The sequence below is a fragment of the Calliphora vicina genome, chromosome 2, assembly GCF_958450345.1.
Source record: "Calliphora vicina chromosome 2, idCalVici1.1, whole genome shotgun sequence".
Lineage (NCBI taxonomy): Eukaryota > Metazoa > Arthropoda > Insecta > Diptera > Calliphoridae > Calliphora > Calliphora vicina.
The window spans coordinates 14,111,974-14,137,051 of NC_088781.1; the positions used below are offsets into that span (position 1 = coordinate 14,111,974).

Sequence of the window (25,078 nt, forward strand, 5' to 3'; positions counted from 1 at the left end):
AACTAATCGACACTAGACTTACTTGATCTCAATTTTTGTCTGTGTAGTAAGCACAAATGACACTCGTACGATAACATTCCTCGCATTTCAAATTAGAAAATACCAAGTAGAATTAAAAATATTTTCCTTCTTAAAAAGTCAATTAGATGTTCAAATATTTATATTCTACGATATGGTAGATGACTAACAAACTGCTTGAAAATACACGTGCAGATATGTTTGACGACTTGTGGAATATTGCATTATCTTAATTTTTTTCAATTTAATAAGTCATATGTTTAATCAACTAATCTAGTAATCATCTAAAAGCACTTAATTTTTGGTGTTTACAGTACTTCAGAATTGAATTATAAAGCGAACATTTATCAAAACCCCATGACAATAATATTAACTATGTGGAAGTAGTTTGAGAACCACAATGAATATTTCTTTTGTACAGAACTAACTATTCCCACAATTGACCTAAGTACATATTATAATTGAACTAATTTTCCATGTCTACCAGATTTTTTATTTAAAATACATTTGTTAAATACATATTACAATAATAAAAAGAAAATGTGCTTTTTCTACTGCCCGATATGAATATCATCCAGTCTGTTTGGAATTTTTCTATATTAAAATGAAAACTGCAAAATCTTAGAATGTATGCACGGTGGTACGTGCATTTTATTGTATTCGACAAATGTAGATTTTACACATGGATAAAACTCAAGCGTCTCAACACGTTTCGTTTTCCGAGATTGTTTGTAGCCATTGGAACAATGTTGTATGTACGTAGTTAAAGTTAAAGTGGACAAAATAAAACAGCAAAGAGGCAGACAAATGCATTGTGTTAAGCCAGACAAGCGGACGCTTAAAGTTTATTGTCTGTCTAAATGGCTGAATGTCTGTTTGTCTGCTACTTTTTTTTTTGCTTATTTCGAATTGAACGCAACAAAAAAAACTGGAGGAAAAGCTACACAAAATACGTACTTATTACAAGTCCAATTCCAAAAAAAAAAAACTAAACAGTGAAAAGCAAAAGCAGTAATGAAAAGGAGACAAATCTTAAGAATTAAATTTTGTATTAAGATTTTGAATATTTTAAATCTTATGTTAAAACAATTCTTTTAAATCCTTTAATTCTCTGCCAAACGAAATATTTAAACTTTCCTACATTTGGCAACAAAAGCGCTGAAAAAAAACCCAGCTAAACAAAGAATAAAACACTTTATGCGTTTCTGGTGGATGCCTTGACAATTTGTTCGATAATAATTGTTAACCTTTTGGTCAATTTGACACATATTCCACAAGATGACGACGACGATGATGATGATGATGATGGCGATCGTATGGTAAAATTGTATTTTATGTAACTACAGTGAGAATTTCTTATGAAAATGTTTTTGGTTAAAGATTATTTTCGTTATTTTTTTCTGTTTTTTGTTTCGCTTTACTTAAACTTTGATATGGGTTTAAGTTTTTCGTAAGAATTTTGTTAAGAATATAAAGATTTGAAGGCGATAAGCTGTAGAGATTTGTTGTTTTTTACTACAATTTGAGTAGGTTTCTGCTCTTAAGCATATAGTGGAAGCAAGAGGCAGAGCGGTTGTTTGATTGTGCTGGCTCTTTTTTTATAACATTTGGAATAATGTAGGTTTTTTTTATAATTTTAATATTATTTTGTTAAAGATTAAAATCTTTTGAAAAGATTTTTGTTTTAAAGTTATCTGTTATACTTGATCTTTCACAAAAACATGTATTAAATTTCCTGTTTCTTTCTATTTTAATTAATTTTAGATTCCAAAGATTTTAATCCTAACAATACTACAAGCATAATGGACGATCATACCGATGAAGAGAGAAGAACTCCCCAAAACAATCATTATTCCCATACCCATGCCGCACAACAGCAAACTAAAGAGACTGATATAGTAATGACCGAAGAGCATAATGAAATGGAGCATAACGAAGAAGATGCCGACTCACAACCACCCCAACACAAGAGACCAAAAATGGAAGTGGAGCTAGAATATAGAAGAAATAGTCCTCCCGTGCAATCGCCTGTGACAAGAACTACTGAAAACTCAAATGACTCTCTGAAATGTGATGATTTTCAAAATCAAATAGATGAATCTAATTCAAAAGATCGTAGATCTACAAGTCCTTCTTTAAAGGCCGTAACACCCGCTATTAGTCCTTGCAATGTAGAAGTCTCGCATGAAAATCTATGCTCTCCCACTTCGGGATCTATGCCTAAATTAAGGCTTAATGCTTTATTGGCTTCCGATCCTGCTCTAATGCCAGATGCCAAAGATTTAAAGGTCGCACATGAAGAATCCCAGACTCAGCAAAGAATAGCACGTTTAGAACAGCATCTGCAGCAGCAATTACAAACGGAAGAGTCTGAGAGTAACGAAACTGAACCAGCTGTTGCTGCTTTAGTGGAACCAGTTAAAAAATCTTTGCCCGTCCCCGTGGAAGCACCACAACGCATGAAAGTTTTCATGTGCATACCCTGCGGTATAGGTTTTAGTTCGCCTTCCACTTTAGAAGCCCATCAGGCGTACTATTGTTCTCATCGACATAAGGAAACGGAAGAGGACAGTTCGTTGTCCGCAGCCATAGCTGAAAAAACTTCAGCATCTCCTACACAAGCCAATAATCCTACAGCAAACATTTCACTGGCTCCCACAGAACCAGCAGCAAAAGTTCCCAAGACTGGCAAACAATATGCCTGTACACAGTGTTCCTATAGTGCCGATAAGAAGGTATCGCTTAATCGTCATATGCGCATGCATCAGACATCACCAGCGCCCAGCTCCAATGCTTCCAATAACGGCAGTGCCATAATGGAAGATAATTCTAGTCAAGTGAGTTAGTTGTTGGTTGAAATTAAAATTTGTTTAGTGTTTAAAAAATTTGTGAATTTAAAGAAAACTAAATTATTGAATTTTTCTTCAAACTTTCTCCTTAACAGCAAGTGGATCGTTATTGCAGCGATTGTGACATACGTTTTAATAACGTCAAAACCTACAGAGCTCATAAACAACATTATTGTAGTTCCAGGAGAACAGAAGGGTACGTTTGGTTTTATAGTTGGAAGGAAACAAAATTTGAATCCGACTTATTCGGATTCGGTTTCAACAGCTGTTTCATATAAGTAAAAGCCTAAACTTATTCCCCGAAACATTTTTTCTTTACAGACAATTAACACCCAAATTGGAAGTTTCTACCACCTCGACTACACCAAAAGTTCCAGCCGTTGTCGGTGGTGCCATAAGTCCACAGACTCGAACTAAAACTCCCACTCCTGCTATGGTAGCAGCGGCAGCCGCCGCAGCAGCAGCTGCCTTACAACAACCTCCTGCTACACCATTCCTGGCTTTACCCACAAATCCCATTTTAATCATACCATATTCATTGATACGTTCGGCTAGTCTTATAGCAGGACCTTTGTAAGTATTTTTATAATACAAAATCAAAAACAAAACAAATTTAAATCTATGTCTTTTTATAAACAGATCATCACCCTCGCCGGCTGTGGTAAATCCAGATACAACTTGTTTTACATTGGATAATGGCAATTTGAAACCTTTGGCCACAGCTTTAAATATAAATGCCCTCAATGCTGCCTCAACTGCTGCAAATAGTATAGCAGCCGCTACAACGGGTCAACAAATAAATGTTGTAGATTCTACGCGTCAAACTAATGCCACGGAAACTTTACTAACCGAAAAGAATATCAAACGCAATGTGGATGAAGCCGCAGAAAATAGTAACAAGAGAAAAGCAGACGGTTTTAGAGAATCTGCTCCTTTGGATTTATCTCTTAGACGTTCTCCCATAGCAGCTTTATTGCAGAGACAACGTTTCAATTCAGCTTCCTCATTTTTAGACAATGAACAGCAACGTTTAGATATGGAGACTCTATTAGAAGCAGGCAAAGAAAATTTGGCCTTGGATGAAACGGGCAGCATAACACCCGAACAAATTGTTTGTGCTCCCTCATTACCGAATAGTCCTTCCATGAGTCCCTCGCCCCGAAGGCGTGCAATAAGTCCTAGAAGTTCTGGAGCGGGTAGTACCTCTTCAATGTCCCCGCCAGCCTCTATACCACCAAATGCTTTAAGTGCGGCCTCTAATCCCACAAATATCCTAGATAACTTACAATTACGCTCAATGTTGCCAGCGGAACTCTTGAATCCTTTGCTGGCAAAACAAAACATGGAATTGGCTTTGAAACTATCGGCCGCTGCAGCAGCTGCAGTCAGCTCTTCCACGGGTGGAGTACCCAATGCTGGTTCTACACCAGCCGATTTAGCTGCTGCAGTGGCGGCTGCCACTGGCAGAGGATCTCTTTTGGGTTTGCCCGGTTTACCACAAGCTCCGGCTGCCTCAGTACAAGTACCAACGGCCCCGGCAAATCAACCACAAATCTATGTTAAACAAGGAGTTTCGAAATGTAAAGAATGCAATATTGTTTTCTGCAAATATGAAAACTATTTGGCCCATAAACAACATTACTGTTCCGCTCGGAATCAAGAACCCACTGAAGGTGATGCTAAAGTTTCGCCTACACCACCCATGACTACGGGAGCTTCCCCAGCTGAAACAACACCAATGGCTTATCAACAACTAATTTGTGCAGCGTGTGGCATTAAATATACCTCCTTGGATAATTTAAGGGCCCATCAAAACTATTATTGTCCCAAAGGTGGTGGTGTGGCAGCCGCTGCTGCTGCGGCTGTTGCCGCCAACTCCGAAACCACTCATGCAGTTTTGAAGAAGGAAAAATGTGCCAAGTGCAAAACTATGCATGAGTTGACATTACCTTGTCCACCACCACCGGCCATACAACAACCTACACCCACTCAAACCTTAGCGAAAGCCAGCCAACAACAGCAACAATCTTTAGCAACCAGCACATCTTCTTCCTCTGGTTCCAGTAATAATCAAAATCTTTATAAATGCCCTCTATGTGATGCTGTCAGCTTAACAGCCAGTGAAAGTCGCAAACATATGGAAACCCATGGCACTGTTAAGGCCTTTAGATGCACCATTTGTCGCTATAAAGGCAATACTTTAAGGTATTTTATTATTTTCTTTAAAAAAAATTCTGAATTTATTATTAATTTTCTTAAATATTTTTTATCTTCCAATCAGGGGTATGCGCACTCATATACGCATGCATTTCGATAAGAAAACTTCCGATGTAAATGAGGAACATTACATGGCCTGTATATTGGAGGATGAAAACATAGAAATACCAAGTGCTGCCTCGTTAAATCAAGAACATTTGGTTCAACAGTTGGCTGCTGCCCAACAACAGCAGCAACAACAAAAGCAGTTAGTAGCTGCAGCAGCTGTTGTAGCTGCTGGCCTTCAGCAACAACATCAGCAGCAACAACAATCACAGCAGCAGGTGTTCAATTGTGATATTTGTAATTATTCTTCAACTTATAAAGGCAATGTGGTAAGTTATCAAGGCTAAATGATCTTATTTTTTTGTGTTTTAATGTAGCAATGACCTTTTATTTGGCCAGAGATCAAGTGAAGTGGTTTAACTAAATATCACATTTAAATACTTTGTATAGCTAAGAAATTAAAGATTAAATGATAGATATGAAGGTTCTTATTTAAAAAAAAATGATAACACTCCCTTTAAAAATGCTAATGAATATTGAATGTATTTTTTAAAAACTTCATTTTGACATGCGAAAATTAAGAAGAAAAATTTTGAAATTTATAGTGTCACTTACTGAATTCTGAACGTTGCTTGTTAGTGAACTTCACCATGATAAAAAAAATGTAATTGTAACATTGACTCAAGTTTTGACATTGCCAGATTATAAAAAAAATATTAATACTCAATATTTTGTTTTTAGAAAACCTTTGATATCATTACTTTAACTATATTTTGCAATTATGTATGTATATTAATAATATTTTTTGTATTTTTTTAGCTACGTCATATGAAATTGGTGCATCCTCATATCGTACCCAATTCCCCTTCTATCTCTCCGGAAGTAGGAGATTTAGACACAACCGAGACGGCCTCGTTAAGCAGCAGCCATAATGGCGACAATAACATGAATAAGTAAGTTTAACAAAGATTCAATAGAATTAATTTTTAATTCTATTTTGAAAATCGAATTCTAATTTTTTTCTTAACATTTCTATTAAAGAATTTATTTCGAATTATATATATTAATTCCTGTTGTTCCTATAAGGAGCATAGGGCCGTATTTCGAATTAGAGAATTCATTCTTTATAGAAATCCCTTTATGAATGATTCAATTTATCTTCAATTCAAATATGTATATTTCAAATAAGCTTTTAGACAGTTTATTCCAATTCATTTTGTAATAGATTACAAAATCAAATTGAATGAAAGATGAATATTTTCATTCTATTACTAATTTAATTAATTTGATTTAAAAATGAAAAAATTCAATAACTTTGACTTAATTTAATGAAATTAATTTCTTGAGAATGATTTTATGGAATGAACTGCTGAGAGCTCCAATTCTGAATTAAGATTTTAGTGAATTAAACTTAAATTGATTTAATTAATTCGAATCTCTGTTAAGAATGGTGGTTTTTAGCATCAATTAAATTTAAATATTTAACTAATACTTAAATTATTATTATTATTTTTCCAGTTTCACTATCAAGTCTGAACCCATGGATCATCATACCAGCAACACAAGTCCTGCGATCCTATTAAATCCCCATGACAATAACAATTCACCCATACCGAATATCCCCCATAATATCCCCAATGAGTTAATACATCATATAAAGTCCGAACCCATGGAAATTTCAATTGAACCCTCAGCAATACATATACCACCACCGCCAACTCTAAGATCACCAGCCATCGGACCGCCACCTTTGCTAAATGCCACACCCGAAGAGAATATAAATCAGAAATATTGTCAAACCTGTGACATTTCATTTAACTACATGAAAACCTTTTTGGCTCACAAACAATTCTACTGTAAAAATAAATTACATAGACCTGATGCTAATGACAGTCCAAGTCCTAATGCCGGCAATATAATAAGAAGCGTACCATCGCCCAACACTTTAATGATGCAAAAAAATAAAGAAAATTTACAAGAAGCTGCCATTTGATAGAATCAATTTCAGGCCGCTTCTAAATCATGGGAATGGTATTATAAGTGTTTTTAATGATAAATAAGAAAAAAAAGAAAAAAGCATATCAGCACTTTCAAAAATCTTAGAAACAAAAAAACAACAAATGCATAAAGAATTGCTAAAAAATCACATAAATAAATTTAAAATAAAATTGACTTCAAAGATAAAAAAAAAACAAACAGTAACAAACAGTATTTAAAGAGAATCTCTGTAAATAAAATTATTGCAATCTACTGTGCATTTGTTTCGAAATAAAAATAATAAATTTTATGCAAACCATATATAAATAACATGACATAAAATGCATGCCAAAGTTTTAAATATTTAAGTAAATGAAAAAATTTAAATTACTAAGAATTATCTTAAACAAATATAATTATATTAAATTAAATGAAAAACTAAACTCCTAAACTTTTTAGCCTTTAAAAAAAAACAAGTTTCGACACGGAACTATTGAACTTAAGAAAATTTATTTAAATATTTGTTAATAAATTTAAGACATCATAACAATATACATATATTTCTAAACATTAAAACAAGAAACACCACCTTTATTTAGTATAATAATAACAAAAACTATTTTAATGAATACTTTTTTTTAGAATGTTAAGCTTTTTTTAATTTTGTTTTACTAATTGTTTTTTTTCATTTATTTTCTATATTTTTTTATTAACTAAAATTTTCTTGTTATTTCCTGTTGACTACTTTTATAAACAAAAAAAATCATTTATATTTTTACATGTGTTCATTGTTTTATGGTATTTTTTTATAACTAGTTTTTCTTGTACATTTTTTTTTAATTTTAAATAATTTTGACGAATAATTTTTTTTTTATTTTTTTTTTTTTTTAATTTAGTATATTTCTTATACATTTTTTTTATTTAAAGCAATACAAAATAATATGTATGTATTACTATAAGTATGTGACAATAATAATTTATTCCAAAAATAAAATAAAAAAACAAACAGTTATATTTAATTAATAATAATATTAATAAAGAAATGTATAATTAGTTTAGAAATCGTATATAAATCAAATTATATGAAAAACTCAAATAATAAAATTATCATACAAATTAAGTTATTGTGTTTAAATTTACTATTTATGGCCAAAGTGGGCCGTAAAGCACCACCAAATGCTGAATATATTGGTTTCAAATAAAATCGTTTGGTAAAAGTTCTGTCATTGTTGTATGAACAGTAATATTTGGAAGACAAATTGAATTGGAAACTAAATTTCCCCAATTGTCATAATTCTGGTTTAATAATTTGCATTTAAACGAAGATTTTCGTGATTTTAGTGCAATTCAATAAAATGTTAATGTGAACAAGTCACTAATTTGACAGGCTTAAAAGAGAACATACTAGAAGAATTGTATATCTATCTTCAAATTAATATATGGTGAAATTATAAGATACTCGTAATCTAAGATTAAAAACAATTTGTTTGGTAAAAACAATATTACCTGAAAACATTTGTTGGTGAATTTTTTCCCGAAATCCATACCATCGTTGATCCGAATTTCTAAGATATGCATTTTGTTTATGAACATGACTTAGTAAAAAATCGAGTTAAAAAATATGTTTCCCGAAATTGACCCATTGTCGGTCTGTTTTTGGAATGACCTATCTATATACATGACTAATTATTCGATATATAGGCAAAAATACGTCAAAAAATGTATATACAGGCAAATCCCGGTATAACGAATCTCACTTTAACGAAAATCCGATATATCGTGCAGACACATATTAAATTTTTAATACATACTTATGTATCACTACCATTTGTGGACCATTTTTTCCGATTTTAAACAGCAAACGAAGCAGAACTTCACCCGATATGATTGATATATAAATCATATTTGTAGTTTATTTTGGGTCTTCATTAAGTTGAGTTAATAAAAAATAACTAGATGCTAGATTTGCAAAAATTTAAAAACCAAAATAATAAAACATTATAGTGCTGCATTTAAGCAAAAACTATTAGAGATAACAATTCAATTAATAAATCATTATTTTCAAAAAATTAAAATCGTAAGACAGGGAATATAAAAACTTAACATTTGGAAGGAAGAACTCGAAAAACTACTCCAAGACAAGATAATTTTATAACAAGCCGGTTTAAGAAATTCCCAAAAATTACTATCCGGGTTTTTATCAAAATTGGATAATTGTCCTCGAACTGTTAGCCCGAACAAAACCACATAGTTTAAAATCATGGTAGAACCAACCAGGTACAATTATTAGGGAGAGTTTTCAATATTTACCCCTGCAACGTCAAATAACGCATTTACTCTCATCACTTTTTATTTTGTTTTCGCAATGTTTTGCACGTTATATTAAAACTAAGACATATTTATTTGGAAAAAATTAAATTTGAATTGAATATTTCACGAAAAAAAGTAAATACACAAAAATTTGTTTAATTAATTTATTTTTGTTTTAGACATTTCGTTTTGTTTTTTTCTAATTTTCTTTTGTTTGACGTTATAGGGAATGTATAATTGAGAACGTACTTTTTAACAATTGTACCTTGCTTGTTCTGCCATGGTTTAAAATAATACCGTACTATTCTATTCGTATACAATTTTCAAAGAACATTTAAATTAATCTCTTGGGATGAATCCAAATACAATCAAATTCCAAATTTATTCCAATAATTTTATTGTCGTTTTGATTTCTATTTTTATCATTTAACAATAGTTAATTAAAAAAAACATTTGAAATTAAACGAACAATTTTGCGTTGCCAACCTTGCTTACATAAAACCATTTTGTCTTTCGAGTACAACTCTGTGACGCTTGCGCCAAAATTTATCAACCAAGGTTTTATTTTTTCAAAATAGTTGTCAAATAAACCCAGTGTTGCTAAATTTTTCTCACCATTTCGCGACAAATCACACTACAAAAACCGCTAGAAACCTTTAAATTTATTTAGCGGGAAAAATTAAAGAAAATACCACTAAAAATTTTTTATGTATTGGATTCTACGACCCAAAATTAAGTTAAGGTTTATCGGCATTTATGTATGTAATTTCAATTATTTCCATATAATTTAACCCCCATATGCATAAACAGTTTATAAATTTATCAAAGGTTTATAAAACAGATTTTGTATGGAAATTTTGTTTTATAAACCTTTTATAAATTTAAAAATTGTTTATGCATATGGGGGTAAGCCTTTAGTTAACTCTTATTATTATATTTATATGATTGATTTATACTGAATATTTCCCGCGGTTGGCTCTTAAAAAACGCTAGGCTTAACAGCAAAAACCTCAAAATTTGCAACACTGAATAAAACATGGCTGACTCAATGGTAGAGTTGTATAATGATTTATACTTTTGAGTACCCAATTAAAAACTTTTAAGTATTCGATGCAACTAAATATTTTAGGGCATTTTAATAATTTAAACATATATATAATCTATATGTAAATCAAAGAAGCATTAACTGTTTGAGCTCTAATTTAATTAGAATTTTAATTGTAATTAAAATTAATAATATTTTATTTATATATATAAAATGTAAATACAAATTTTGTCAAACAACTTAAATAAATTATGAGGGAATTGTAAGAGAACTTTTAATATAAAGTTCCAGTTATAATTTAAAATAAATTTTGTAAACTAAATATGTAGTTTCCATTGCAAAATATTCTGCAGTAAAAATACAACTCTGAGTGTATTAAGTACTTTCTTCTTGAAGTTGACTACTCGGCAAAAATGTCATTATCGAGTACTCAAAATATTTACAGCCCTACAACACAAACACATTTACAAGCCATTAGCCGAACATTAACGAAGAAGAACGCATTTTTTCTTGCGTGCAAATTTGCAAAAAAAATCAAGAAATTATTTTTAAAATATAATAACTTTATCAATTATAAATATAAAACAATATAAATAAACGGTAACTATATTTGTGAAGGCATTTAAGTGAAGAGAATTTAACTTGGATTCGTACTTACATTTTTAGTTAAAGTTACAACGAATTTGAAAGACGCGTGCCCCAGCTAAAGAATTTTACAACAAAAATATTTAAGCATCATCAATCAGCCTTGAAAGTGAAGAACAATTAGCCAAGTGATATAAACGGAATATGTCTGGTATTGCTATAACCCGTTTGGGCGAAGAACGTAAAGCATGGCGTAAAGATCATCCCTTTGGATTTGTGGCACGTCCTGCTAAAAATCCTGACGGCACTTTGAATCTTATGATTTGGGAATGTGCCATACCCGGCAAAAAGAGCACACCCTGGGAAGGTGGTTTGTACAAATTGCGTATGATTTTCAAAGATGATTACCCAACATCGCCCCCAAAGTGTAAATTCGAACCTCCACTGTTCCATCCAAATGTTTACCCATCGGGAACCGTTTGTTTGTCGTTGCTGGATGAAGAGAAAGATTGGCGTCCCGCCATTACCATCAAACAAATTTTGTTGGGCATTCAAGATCTGTTGAATGAGCCCAACATTAAAGATCCTGCCCAGGCAGAGGCTTATACAATCTACTGTCAGAATCGCCTGGAATACGAGAAACGTGTACGTGCTCAAGCCAGAGCTATGGCGGCCACAGAATAAGCGGCCTAATTTGGATAGTACTTTATACTTTAAACTCCATTAGTTATTAAACAACCCCCCAAAAACTCACATTTAATACACTCGTCGAGACACTTTTTTCATCTGAAATGCACTAGCGCTAAGGAGTGCGATGAGAAAAAATACAAATAAAAAGAATCGATTATTGCGAAATGACTGCCGGCTTTATAACAATGCAAGTGGACGGCAGATGTTTTGCAAACTGGATTTAAATTTTTTTTATAATTAACTGTAACTATGTACTACATACTATTTAAATTCACGTTTATTATATTTTATAAATTAAATGTATTTTTTTCTTTTTGTACAAACAAAACAAATATAATGGCTTTTTTCTCACGTAAATTTTGAATAAATAATAAATAAATAACATTTGTTGACTCATGCGACAAATTTTTCTTTAACAAGCAGCCTTCATTGTGAAAGCAAAATTAATTCAAATAGTTGATGGAACAATTTTAAGGATATTTTTAAAGCTAATGAACGTATAATAAATATCATGGTGAAATTAAAAATATAAAATTTTGTGTTATTTTTTATTGTCGAAATGTTATTCTGTATTAATGGAATCAAAGTATTGGCTCCATAAATTGACACTTATTTTGAAAGTCCTAATAACTGTTTTTAATTGATATGATGAAATTTATATGATCGATAATAAAAACATTTGGGACTTGCCAATTTAATAACATGACTGACTAATTAATGTTATGACGCTATTTTTGATATAATTTGTAAAAAAAATCGCGTATATATGCCAAAAACCATTTAAACTGGTTGAGACAGAAATTGAATACTGGGTCCGAATTACCGCATTCGATATCGAGTAAAATTTATCGTAATTTTCTTATTTGAGATTATGGCATTCGATATGGAGCAATAAATTTAGTACATTTTATTACAATTTCGATATCGAAATCATTTTTCGATCACGAATGCTGTAATTTGGCCCCTGTTTTCTTTACGGATTAATCCAAATAAATTGAGTCAGTTTTGGGGGAATATTTGTAAGACGAACGAAATTACAAATAGGGACCCCTGAAATTATATAAAAACCATATGTACACAAATAACACCACTAATATTATGCTGCGAGCTGTTTTTCAGATAAAGTTAAGGGCCCAATTCATGTAAAAGATACTACATATTGTTGGAATCGGATACATATCCATTTTAAAAGATGTCAATATGAGGAAAACATGTTTCTAGTTTGAAGATTCCAACACCATAATGACCCCAAACACACCTCTAGGTTTTCAATCCAATGATGTAATTGTTTTAAGTAGCCTGCCTAAATGGTCAATCACATAGACAACATATGGGAAATTGTAGATCGTAATACATGGACTTAAAATTATACCGCGATGGAAGCTTATCAGATGCGGTTGTAAGAAATGCAAACAAAGTTACCAATTGTTATCCATTCCCACGACAGCCGGTTCTACGCACCGGAATGACCCGAGTTCACTCGGCCAAGGGCTGTCAACTCAGCAAACACTGCTGCTACAACAACAACCAATTGTTATTAATATCGGCGAAACATATACCATTTTTTGCTGTCGACGTGACTTTGTGTCGACAACGACTAACAGAATAGGGGTGATTTATTCTTAGTTTATGTCATAGGTATTTTAAGAATTTAATTATGTTCTAATTTGTTTGATAATATGTATAAGTAAATAAAAATATGTATGTATATTCTAAGACCATAAAACTCATGAGTTAAGTTCGAGAGTACGAATGCATAGGTCGATGTGGCAGTTCCTGGAGGAGACTCTTAAAGGACGTAAGCCAGGGTCCGAATTACCGCATTCGATATCGAGTAAATTCGATCGTAATTTTCTTATTTGAGATTACGGCATTCGATATTGAGCATGAAATTTAGTACATTTTGTTATAATTACGATATCGAAATTATTTTTCGATACGATAGTTCATTCGATCACGAGTGCGGAAATTCGGGACCAGATTTGCTGATGCGATATTTTAGACCAAGTTTAACTTAAAGAAATCAAATCAAAATAAATGTTATAAAATAACATGTTTGATATCACATATAATCGTTACGGTCCCTGCAAAAAAAATACCTTTCATCTAAAGTTTGTGGTACAATTTATAAATGTGGTGAAACAAAAACTAAATATGGCGGTACTTTAGAAAATTTTGATACACAGAAGTATTTTAGAGAAGGCGCTGTTCGATATACCCCAGAGTCCCTGTCCCAAATCGAAATTCGATTATGCAAAAAATGTGAATATTAACAGTAATTTTTTGAAAATACAAACTGAAGCGGATGATCTTGATTTGTTCCATCACTATTATTTTTACTTGTTTCCACAACAGAAAACTATTTTAAAAACCCTTGGATGATTTGTAAATAAATTTTTCGGAATCAGGCCGATGTTTCTAAATCAGGCCTTATTTTAAATTCAGATATTCTGTAATGTTGGAACATTATTCAATTTATTATTCAAAACGGTTAATGGGTGACATTTCCTATACTCTTTCATTGGTATTGTTATGACGGTATGTTTTGTCTACCTGCAACAACACAATTGTCTATAATCCAGATGTAAAAACGACGTAGGTAGCATTTAGTATTATGTTTTATATACAGGTAACACCAACACAATCAAACTATTATAATATTTAGCAGATGTTAAAACAAATTCAAATTTACCAGGGCGGTAAGATGCTTTCCTAACATTATTCGGTTGCACTTAATCCTGAACGGAATACCTACACAGAATACGATTTTTCTTTCAGTTTAAAACAACAATCCAAATAAATATAAATGTATGTGCATATAATATACAATATAATCAAAAACAAGCAGTCACTTGGATTTCACTATCTGCCACTTACGAGTAGAGTTTTGTGTGTAAAATTCTCAAAGTGAAAATTAACCACTCGCTAGTTATGCCATGTTATTTTTTTAATTTCTAATACAACTACTCGTTAGATAGCTGTTTTTTTTAATTTTGAAAAAGTATGGATTCAAGGACAGTTCAGAATTTTAAAGACAACGAATGAATGAAACCGACACCAGGGGGTGTCGTTCTGTGAAACGGTGCTATGAAAAAAAACTTTTCGTTTTCATATTATATTTCACAATTACACAAATGCGATTCCAGTTCTTTACTGATTTTTCATTCCACTTGTTGTTTTCATATGAAAACATTTGAATTTTTTTATCATTTTTTCACTAAACGTGAATAAAAAACTCTATGAAGCTATGAAAAAACTTTTCATTTCACCGTTTCACAGAACCAGAATCGACCCCCAGTTCGAATAATATTTAAGCTGATAGTAATAAAAATTGTATTAATAAAGTTATCATGAGCTCACCTTAAGTGAAAATATGACAAATTATATTCACGAATATAATAAAATAAAACTATTTTATCACCGTATTAATCACTTTACAATTACAACACTTTATTTTATTATTATTCTTTCTTTTCCATTTACCGTTATATTTGTAATATCAAACACACGTTTAAATGACAGTTGTGACAAAATGACAGGAACTGTTGTATATTGCCGATATTCAATTATGTATACATAAATCAGTGTTAATACCTACTATATTTAAACAGTGATTTAATATAAAAATTAGTAAATATAATTGGCATAAATCAAGATCGTCGAAACAGCTTGCATTTTAATAATTTTGCTGGTGTTGATAGCTCACATAATTATAAGCACAAAAACGTTAAAATTGTTGCCTCATCTCACTTAGTTTAGGAGTTATAGGAAATGAAATTGATCTGATCCTTATGGGTATCATTGAATGGTGCTTCAAAATACCTTTTATATGATATATAATATAGTACTGTTTATTAACACTGTGAACCAAAAATTTTAATATGTTTGTATGTAGGTATACAAAAAAGTGATTTTCTGGTACAAATTACCAAATATTTTTACCAAGGTTGGCAACCGAAAAGAATAACGGTATCGGTATTCATTTTTTTATTATTTCGGTAACGGTATTTAAATTATATCGTTATCGGAATACCGGTATAAAACTAATATATCGGTATTTATACCAGTATTAAAATAAAATACATCATGTATTGATTTGTATTGATTTTCATTTTATTGGTTCCGAGATTCATAATTTTAGCCGAAAAAATAGATTTTTCGATACAAACATTTTTATATTAACGACGCAAAACGAAGTACAAACGACACAACTTCGAAAATATGCGGGCGCAAACTGAAACCAAGACGACACATATCGAAGGACTAACGACGCAACTTCGAAATCACAGACATTTTAAAAAGACGTAACTTCGTGTATATGTAATTAATATTTTTTATTTATTAATTCAATAAAAACAAGTAAGAACGTAAGAAATAACACCCTACACTAAGTAAATGAGCAAAAACATTATATGGGAAGTATGACTAATTATGGACCGATCGCCATGAAATTAGGTCGTGTGATTTTTGTTTATATAAAAGCTATTTCTGTTGAATTTTATGTGTAGGTATACCAAAAATATTAAAATGCTTCTTCTGTATGTCAAAATTTGTCAAGATATCTATATAAATTAAACATTTATGACGGATAAAGTTCAATTTTGGGATGGATATGTGAAATAATGGACCGAAACTGGCAGAAGTTTCCTTACGTGAAAAAATTATGTGTATCAAATTTTATCGAAATTTTTTCAAAATTGCGACCTGTTTAATCGACTTTTAATCGAAAGTGATTCTAAGTCGATCGATATACTTTAAGGTGGGTGTTAAATAATAAATATTTAAGGCCGTATTCATAAACAATTTTTAAATTTAAACAACATTTTAAAATCAAATTTAGTATGGAAATTTAGCTTTAAAACATTGTTTAAATTTTTTTTTATGAATACGGGGGTTAATATTTAAATTAGAAAATATTTTGTTAATTAGTACTTATGTATATAATGCCAATCGAGGTAAAAATACAAGCATATTCTGATTGTATTACAAAAACAAGAACAATTTTCAGAGATAATTCTGTTCCTTAGATGCATACCAGGGCACACATAGAAGTGTGCCCTGATGCATACTTTGTAAAAATAAAGTGCTGCCAGATCTGTACACATTATCATAACAGAGTTCAACTTTATACTCCGGCCACTCTCTGGATGACACCAACATGAGTACACACACACACCGTGCATTTCTTATGGGGACTAATTGGCTCATGACCACCCAAATTTAGCTCGTAAAAACTTCATATAAAAAAAAATATGTTTGCTGATGACAGCCGCAACGGTGTCTGAGCGGTGTTGCCACTTACTGTTTTGTGTGATTCAAGAACACAGCTAATATTTTTGACATTTGTTATTAAATGAACACCGCCACTAAAAATGTCTACCCCCATTTAATCTTTGTGTGTCAAAAAACGAAGAAAAATTATAAGCTACGCGTAAAATGTAGAGAAAAATTGTGGAAAATTTATTAATTTCTAACGAAAAATTACAAGAAAAATGAGTTATAAGATAAAAATAAAGCTACATTTTTATTTAGTGTACAATAAATCAATAAATTAAAACGAATAAAGTGTTTAATTGTAAAAAGCTGATTACATGACCCAACCCTAAAACCTAAAGTGGTAAAAATCGAAGTCACAACAAAGAAAATTAAAAAAAAGTAGGAAGTAATTAATATTACTAAATATAAATCAATGTAAAAAGTGCAATACATATTGATAAATTAATTAAATACTGAAAATAAAAACACAACAATGGAGGCGGAGGATAGTGATTTCAGGGATAGTATTGGATTTAATGAGGGATCCTACAATACGACTGGTGGCCGCATACCCTTGGAAAATATGAAAATCGATGCTCCCATGGTAAATAATACTGCTAGTAAAATGTTTGAATGAATCATAAATTCAATACATATTATTATTTTGCGTGTTATCTTTGGAAACACAAACTGTGAATCAAAAATTATATATGTATATAAAAAAATAGAATTAAAGTTTTATGGCTTATCAGTAATTGAATTAAAAAAATCGAAGAAAAGGGTCGTTGTCATAATAAAATGTCTATATGTATAGATAAGACTGTAATTGGACCATAAACAATTATGTAGTTAGTATTGTTATAATTTTGCTTCTTAGAATTTCCGTTTTTACTTGATAATTTTATAGAGAATGAAAATTATATTTTCAAATACATATATACACAATTTGCAATAATTAAATTAAATATTTTGTTCTTTGTTTTCTATTATATTGCTTGATGTTCTTCCATGATGTTGTATAATTTATGTTTGTGTGCGTGTGTTATATTTTCATTTACGCACTTTGCCCTTTACCCCTTTGTTTAGTTTTTCTGGTTGTGTTCATGACACTTCACATCATCTGTTCAAACATATGGTTTTGACAATTTTAGGGTTGTTGTGACTCCCCACTTACAACCTGTTGATATTTTGTTTGTAAACAAACTTTCGTTGTTATTGTTTACCAAAAAAAAATGTAAATAAACAAAGAAATTGAGTTCATTAGCCATAATTGAGAAAAACAACTACTTGTTGAGTTGGGTTTTCACTGAAAATGTTGCTTCTTCTCACGGTTGATTGAACTCAAATGCCGGTAAACTTTTTCTTTTTTTTTTGCCGGCAATTGACGTGAGATAATAATATTATTGTCTTGTGGGGGTGTTATTATATCTAGTTATTTTTAATATGTACTTTTATTTTTTATATGTATATGAAGACTATCTATCATGACGTTGGTTAAAACTGAATCAACAAGCTATTTTTGAAAAATAAATGTTATAAAATATTTGTATAAATATAAATCGCTGTGGTAATTTAGAATAAAGTTTTTTGTATTGAAATTTATAATACTTATTCTTAACTGTTAATTTGTATATCCTTTACCATGATTGGTAAGGTTATACATACATTTTTCATTCCGTTTGTAATCTCTACATTTTTCATGTGCGACTCCATAAAATTTGTCTTTGATACTTCAATATATCCGCTATAGTCCTACTTCCTTTTCTATTAAAATTGGTCCTCAAATGGCAGATTTATTAGCAAAAAAGATATATATCTGGATTACTGTAGATTGGAACGAAGATTAAATTAAGATTAATCTACGTATGTTGTTTTTGGTTTGTTTGCTAGTTTAAGCGACCAATATTGGCGGGTTAATCTTTCCAAAAAATCCGAAAGTAAAGATGATGAAGAAATATTTGTGTAGGAAAACATAAAAAATAAATTATTCCAGAGCTAAGGAAGAGTTAAGAGACTTGAAAATATATTAGCGGTATTCACAATGTAGAGTACTTGGGCTGGTAATGTAGTAAAAGAGCACAATATCAAAAAAATAAAAACAAAATACGTACATTACAAATGGAAATGTTTTTCCAATATATTTTCTCAAACCACACAGCCAGCTACATTTTTCTTTTTCTTATTCATATTTTGATAACAAATTGTGACAATTTCTGGAGTTTTATATAATAATACTACGAAGTTAAACTAGATTCCTAAATCATCAAATTGCATTAATGTTAGATTATATTTATTTTTAACTAATCTAATTTTTTTAAACAAATTTGATGTTCGAGTCAAAAAACCGCCCTAACACAATGAGCAACAATATGGATATCGAATAATAGGCATTTCCTTCTAACGTCATATATAAAGCCATAGAACTTCGGTAAGACAATTATTCAAAATCGGGAAAAATGTTTTTTTAAAAAAAGAAAAATAATTATTCACCCAAACATTTCTTTTCACAAAAATCTTTTTGAATCCTTATCTTGGTGAAGGGTGTATATGATTCGGCACCTCCAAATATAGCTCCCTTACATGTTTTAATTAATTGTTTTTACTCCTAAAATTTCCAGATATGGTTGCTTTGTTCTCTTTTAACATCTATAACATGGGTTACCTACATAACATTCTACAATTCCCGATTAATTGGCATGCTAATAACAAAAATAGCTAATCGTTGGTTTATCAAAGGAGCATATTTTAAAATTGGTTAGTATTGAGTTTAATTTAATTGATATACTAAATATAATTTGGGTTATTTTTATGTTTTCAGGTTCTGTAGCCTTAAATCCGTTAGCTGGTAAAATAATGTTTCGTGATTTTGTTTACATAACATACGATTATTCAGCACGCATACAAGATGGTTATTTTATATTTCGTTGGTGGCGGTCATATGTACCAAAAGATGTATCAGAAGGTAAGATATTAAATTGTGCAATTTGTTGACTTTAATATTTTAAAAAAACCTTACTTTTATTTGCAGATTTATCTCATTCGGATACTCGCTTATCCGTACAATTAAATGGCTCTGAATTGCATATTTATAATCGTTCTGATTTATATGATGAATTGGAAAGAACATTTGGCTTAAAGCCTTCTCTACTTATACCAGTAAGTTTTTGTATATGCGAAAAAAGAAGACTTTTAAAATGATAAATAGATGATAGTCTAAAATTACTTTGCAATGTATGCTTTGAATTATTACATAGTTTTGGTCTCCCATATAAAATTATTAGTTCAAATAATTATTATAATTATGTAATTGAAAAAACTATCATTTATTTTACAGACCGACTCGTTGTCAACCGAAGAACGTTCGAAACTAAAAGAACACACTATGAATATGGAAAATGCTCGTCATAGCAAGCATCAAAGTGTTAAACATTCCGAAGCTATGAAAGCCACTACATGGCGTGATCTCATACCTGTGATTAAACTTGACATATGCTCAGGACGTTTTGTCTTTGGCAATCGTCTAACACCTACTACTCTCTCCATATCAATGGAAGAAGCTCACTGTACGTACAGTACAAAGCCCGCTGTTTGTCGTCTAGATCATTTCATGCATTTCGTTAAGGCCAATGTAGAAAATGCTAAAGTTATGTTTGCTCCCAGTCCAAAGTACACGGGACTTGTTGATGAGCCACCCCGTTATATGGGAGAAGGTTTTGTGGTGATGATGTCAAATCAAATGGACTTGTATTTTTATATGGATGAACCGGGTGTGGTGCCGGAAGAACCTGTACATATTATTTTGGCAAATGGTGATAAGGTTGAACCTTCGCCGCCGGTATTGGGTATTAATATAAAATGTCTGAAAGGCACTGATTTCAGTTATGGTCCGTGGGCGGATAGACAAAGGGATCATTTGTTTAATTTTTTCTATCCCCCCGACTGGAAGGAAATGCAAGTAACTCCTACACCCAAACCAGGAGAACTGAGAAGCTATCAATCATTTGATGTTACATTGTGCGTTTTAAATGAAGCCACTATAGATATATTGTTCTCTAAGGAGAAAGAAACCAATGCCATGCATATAACAGTGGGTCCTGCCTCTTATGTGGAGGTGACCATACCTTGGGTATCTCTCTCTGATGGTTATACTTCTAAAATACAAGGCCAACTCTTTCATGTTGAGGCCACCACATCATTACAATACCGCAGTTTAGCTGAATTTGAATCGTTGGAGTATAAGATACGCATACATTATCCCACAAAATGGAATGCACCCCAGGATTGGAGCATAGCGCTGACGGGCTGCAAGGCTACCGCGTATATCGTTTACAAACATAAATGTTTCTTTCAAGATCTCATAGAAGATTGGGCTAGCAAAGCTAGACCCGATATTTTAACCTTTGTGCCATATACTTGTAAATTTAATATACTACTAAATGAATTTGAGATCTTAACATTGTGTAACGAATACAATTGGATTGATTGCTCCAGCGCCAATCAGGAAAACAATCATTTGGCATTTTGTGGTGATGTGTTTGATATGAGCTTTGCTTTGCCTTTTGATGACTTTCTGCCCAAAACGGTCACTCTAAAGTTTTGGATTCATGGTGAAGGCTTAGATTTAAGTTTATATGTACCAGAGGTGTCATCGACAAAGCCCATTATACTGGCCATAGATGAAAATGCACGTTTACTAACACGTGGCGGTAAAATCAAAACAAGACCTGAATTGTATACGAAAAAATGGCGTAAAATTTGCCAGAGAACTTCTGGTTGGATAGATTGTTGGACTGTACCCATTGTAGCATTATCCATACAATATGTTTATCATCCGGTACCTCCTTTGGGACCAGATCCTCAAGCCGATATAACAACACCTGAAAAAGAAGAAATTTTGCTCAGTCCAATGCGTATACCGCAGACACGAAAGTCACCCAATCAAAATTGGCAAAAGCCAGAACAATACAAATTTGATCCCGCCACTTTGCCGGCAGATCATGTCACGGTGGAACTAGAAATTGGTTCTTCGGTACTCATGTGCTATGGCAATGTTTTAAGGAATTTTATAAATCTTAAGGAGAATATTTTCGGTGAAGATCAAAACTTCACCGACATGGAGCAATCGAATATTAAAACAAAAGATTCCTCTACGACAGCGCCCGTCAATCCAAAGGATCAATTACTGGTCAAGGATAAAGATCTAGCCACAAAGTCAATATCGGAAGTCACAGTGCCGGAGGAGAAACAAAAACCTTTTGATCCTCGTTTGTATAGACCGCTGGAGGTTATAGTATCGGTTATAATACATGATATACAGGCTCATGTTATGAAGAACTGTAATGAGAATGATCCTCCTTGTCCGGTGGTGTTAATAGAGCGTTTAGGCTTTGAAATGAATAAACGTTATCATGAAACCACTCTGCAGGTTTTAGTAAGTCCATCGTATTTGATCACTTCGGATACGGTGGTGAGACAAAATCGTGATAAACATATAAATCAAGGACACTTAATGCTGTCTGCTGTGCAGGTGAGTGAAATACAGCATTTTTATGGCCCTTTTTATACCCTTCGCCATGAGTGATAAGACTATATAAGTTTGTCATTCCGTTTGTAATTTTTCATTTGTGACCTCGTAAAGTATATATATTCTGGATCGTTATAGATAGAGGAGTCGATAAATAACTTACATACATAGTAGATACATCAATATATACGCTATAGTCCTGGTTCGGTTGCTATTTAAATTCGAGAAAATCGACATACAAATAGAGATATATCTACCTTGATTTTTTACCCATTTTTTTATATCTGGATTACTAAGTCATTAACATATACAATATGTGATAGACATTTCAAAGTCCTCTCCAAAGACGTGTATAAACCCATAGAATTTCGGACCGACAATGGGTCAATATATTATAAATAATTTTCTTATCCGATTTTTTTTTTCGTCAACTTTGAATATTCACCAATAATTTTTTTATTCAAAATTAGTTTTCACGAAAAATTTTTCAACTAAATTTTTTTTAAATTTTTATCTTAAAGTACTTTCCGGAAGGGTATATAAGATTCGGTACAGCCGAATATAGTTCTCTTACTTGTTTATATTTATAAATCCTTTAAATTTATTCCATCAAGGTTCGAGGTCATGCAATGTTCAGCAATGAGGGATGTGCTTTAGATGAAGACACCTTAGAATACTCCTGGCTGGTGGAAGTTCAGCTGGGTAAATTGTCGGGAAAACTAACACTACCACAACTTTTCAATGTGGCCGTAGGCCTGGAGACTTTGGCTCTTTTGGCAGTCGATCCAGAGAATTGTCTTAAATCACCCAAGACTGTGCGCAACTGTCATCATGGTGTGCCAAGTAATCAGTGTCCTCATACAAAAGAGGAGAACAAATATAAATGCCCATCAGCGGAAGATATTAAATATAAAATGACTCGTGTCTCAGTGGATGCAGTTGATGTTTATCTGATAGAGAGTGGTACAGCGTTGCATGCATGGGTGAGTATTTGCATTTTTACCCTAACTCCCACAAGATTTGTTGCATTTACTATATAAAACTATATTCGAAACAATAATTATTTCATGGAACAATCTGAAAAATTATAATTTACAAACAATTTGTTTTCAGATCTCTCCTATACGCTTGGCTAATTGTAATCTACATGGCCAACGTGTTAAATCCGGTATATCCGGTTTATTACCTTCAATTTTAATAAGACTGTTTATGTTAAATGCTGGTTGTACTTCAAATATGACAAACTCCTATAATACTAATACCACAGGTAGTAATAGATCAGGCAAAATACGACGTGCAGATCAAGATTCTGTAAAATCAGAAATATACCATAATACACATCAGCCCCATCAGGGCAAATCGAAACGCAGCTCTAATTCATTCTCACAAAGACGGGATTCTCGCGAAGAAGGTTCACGCAAGCTACGTGATAGTTTTTCTGAATGCCGTCGACCTACGACCTATGACAATGAGTTCTTTGAAAATTGGGTAGAAGTAGGTTGTACATCATTGGGTCCCATACTGCTAGAGGGAGCATCGGCATTGCCAATACCCGATCATAAATTACATTTAGTGCAGCATAAGTATGTTTCTCATACTTCTACAAATATTTATATTTGAGTCATTTTGTATTTTATTTTTGTTTTAGCTTTTTGCGTGAACATGATGCTAAAAACAAACGTTTATGGTTTTTGTGGTCAAATAACACAAATACCAATGCTGTGGGTGGTGTTGTTGATATATCACGATGCGGTTGTATTGGAGGTTGTGCCTTTTTTGGCAGTAATCGTAATGGTTTGAAATTTTTCAAACCCTCTGCCCAGGATTTGGCAGATAATTATAATATAGCTAGATATTTGTGAGTAGATCTAATATTTATAAAAATTATTTGTTTTATTTATTGGCTATTTGTTCGTAATTTCAGCATTATTAATAACAACAAGGATTATGGCTTTGGCGAAAGTATTTTACATCAAGGACAATTAGTATTTCATACACCACCCTACAGTTTACATTCAGTACATCTGCATGATTCGGCGGATTTTACTGGAAAGGTAAGTTTCTTTTAATACTCAAAATTAAAGCAGCGTTCTAAAAGTTTTATTTAATAATTTAAGGGTAAACTATACCGTCCTGCTGTGGCTGTTAATGGCAGCCTAAAGAAATCTGATTTAGCTGCAAAAGAAATAAATACTAAAATTAAAATTGGTGGAGCTTCTACTTTGGAAAAGGACATGAATGGCCGCAAGTCTAGAGAAAGCATAGGTTCTCCCAACACTTTAGAACGCCGCTCCAAACGTTACTCCGCTACACGACAAACATCGGTAGAAGTCCCTTATGCTCGCCTCTTAGACAGTCCTTCGAAAAAAGTCTTACGACAAGATTCCACTGAATCCCAAGGTGTAGTCTATCGTCGTGGCTCTGATTCCAATAAGTCACAAAATAATACTCTTCGAGTATCGCCACCAAAAACCAGTATTTCTGATTCTCGCTTAACTGGTGAAGTTAATGTTGAAGATGAATTAGAGGTAATGTTTTATTAGATTTAATGAAATAAAACAT

General features: G+C 32.0%; 3 protein-coding genes across 16 annotated transcripts in view; all 3 read left to right on the plus strand.

Annotated features, from left to right (window-relative positions):
• ush (Zinc finger protein ush) overlaps window positions 1–7,219 on the plus strand; it is a 276,169-nt gene extending 268,950 nt beyond the window's left edge. Inside the window, exons 3-9 of the mRNA XM_065502703.1 lie at window positions 1,783–2,855; window positions 2,963–3,063; window positions 3,189–3,440; window positions 3,507–5,072; window positions 5,149–5,458; window positions 5,949–6,082; window positions 6,648–7,219. Coding sequence (XP_065358775.1) covers window positions 1,783–2,855; window positions 2,963–3,063; window positions 3,189–3,440; window positions 3,507–5,072; window positions 5,149–5,458; window positions 5,949–6,082; window positions 6,648–7,122 — 3,911 coding nt within the window. The 3' untranslated portion in view covers window positions 7,123–7,219. The remainder of the gene's footprint in view (window positions 1–1,782; window positions 2,856–2,962; window positions 3,064–3,188; window positions 3,441–3,506; window positions 5,073–5,148; window positions 5,459–5,948; window positions 6,083–6,647) is intronic.
• Window positions 7,220–10,923: 3,704 nt separating this feature from the next.
• On the plus strand, window positions 10,924–12,270 carry lwr (lesswright). The gene is made up of 2 exons (XM_065500694.1): window positions 10,924–11,061; window positions 11,128–12,270. Exon 2 carries the CDS (start codon window positions 11,251–11,253, stop codon window positions 11,728–11,730), a length of 480 nt encoding a protein of 159 aa, XP_065356766.1. The 5' UTR covers window positions 10,924–11,061; window positions 11,128–11,250; the 3' UTR covers window positions 11,731–12,270.
• A 4,839-nt stretch (window positions 12,271–17,109) lies between these two features.
• The window catches only part of tweek (transmembrane protein KIAA1109 homolog tweek), a 28,573-nt gene continuing 20,604 nt past the window's right edge, over window positions 17,110–25,078 (plus strand). For all 14 annotated transcript variants that reach the window (XM_065502491.1, XM_065502477.1, XM_065502478.1 and 11 more), the window contains exons 1-10: window positions 17,110–17,596; window positions 19,611–19,746; window positions 19,811–19,954; window positions 20,021–20,148; window positions 20,327–22,519; window positions 23,131–23,499; window positions 23,630–24,099; window positions 24,165–24,374; window positions 24,441–24,570; window positions 24,634–25,044. In XM_065502491.1, the coding sequence (XP_065358563.1) occupies window positions 17,486–17,596; window positions 19,611–19,746; window positions 19,811–19,954; window positions 20,021–20,148; window positions 20,327–22,519; window positions 23,131–23,499; window positions 23,630–24,099; window positions 24,165–24,374; window positions 24,441–24,570; window positions 24,634–25,044 (4,302 nt within the window). In that variant the 5' untranslated portion in view covers window positions 17,110–17,485. The remainder of the gene's footprint in view (window positions 17,597–19,610; window positions 19,747–19,810; window positions 19,955–20,020; window positions 20,149–20,326; window positions 22,520–23,130; window positions 23,500–23,629; window positions 24,100–24,164; window positions 24,375–24,440; window positions 24,571–24,633; window positions 25,045–25,078) is intronic.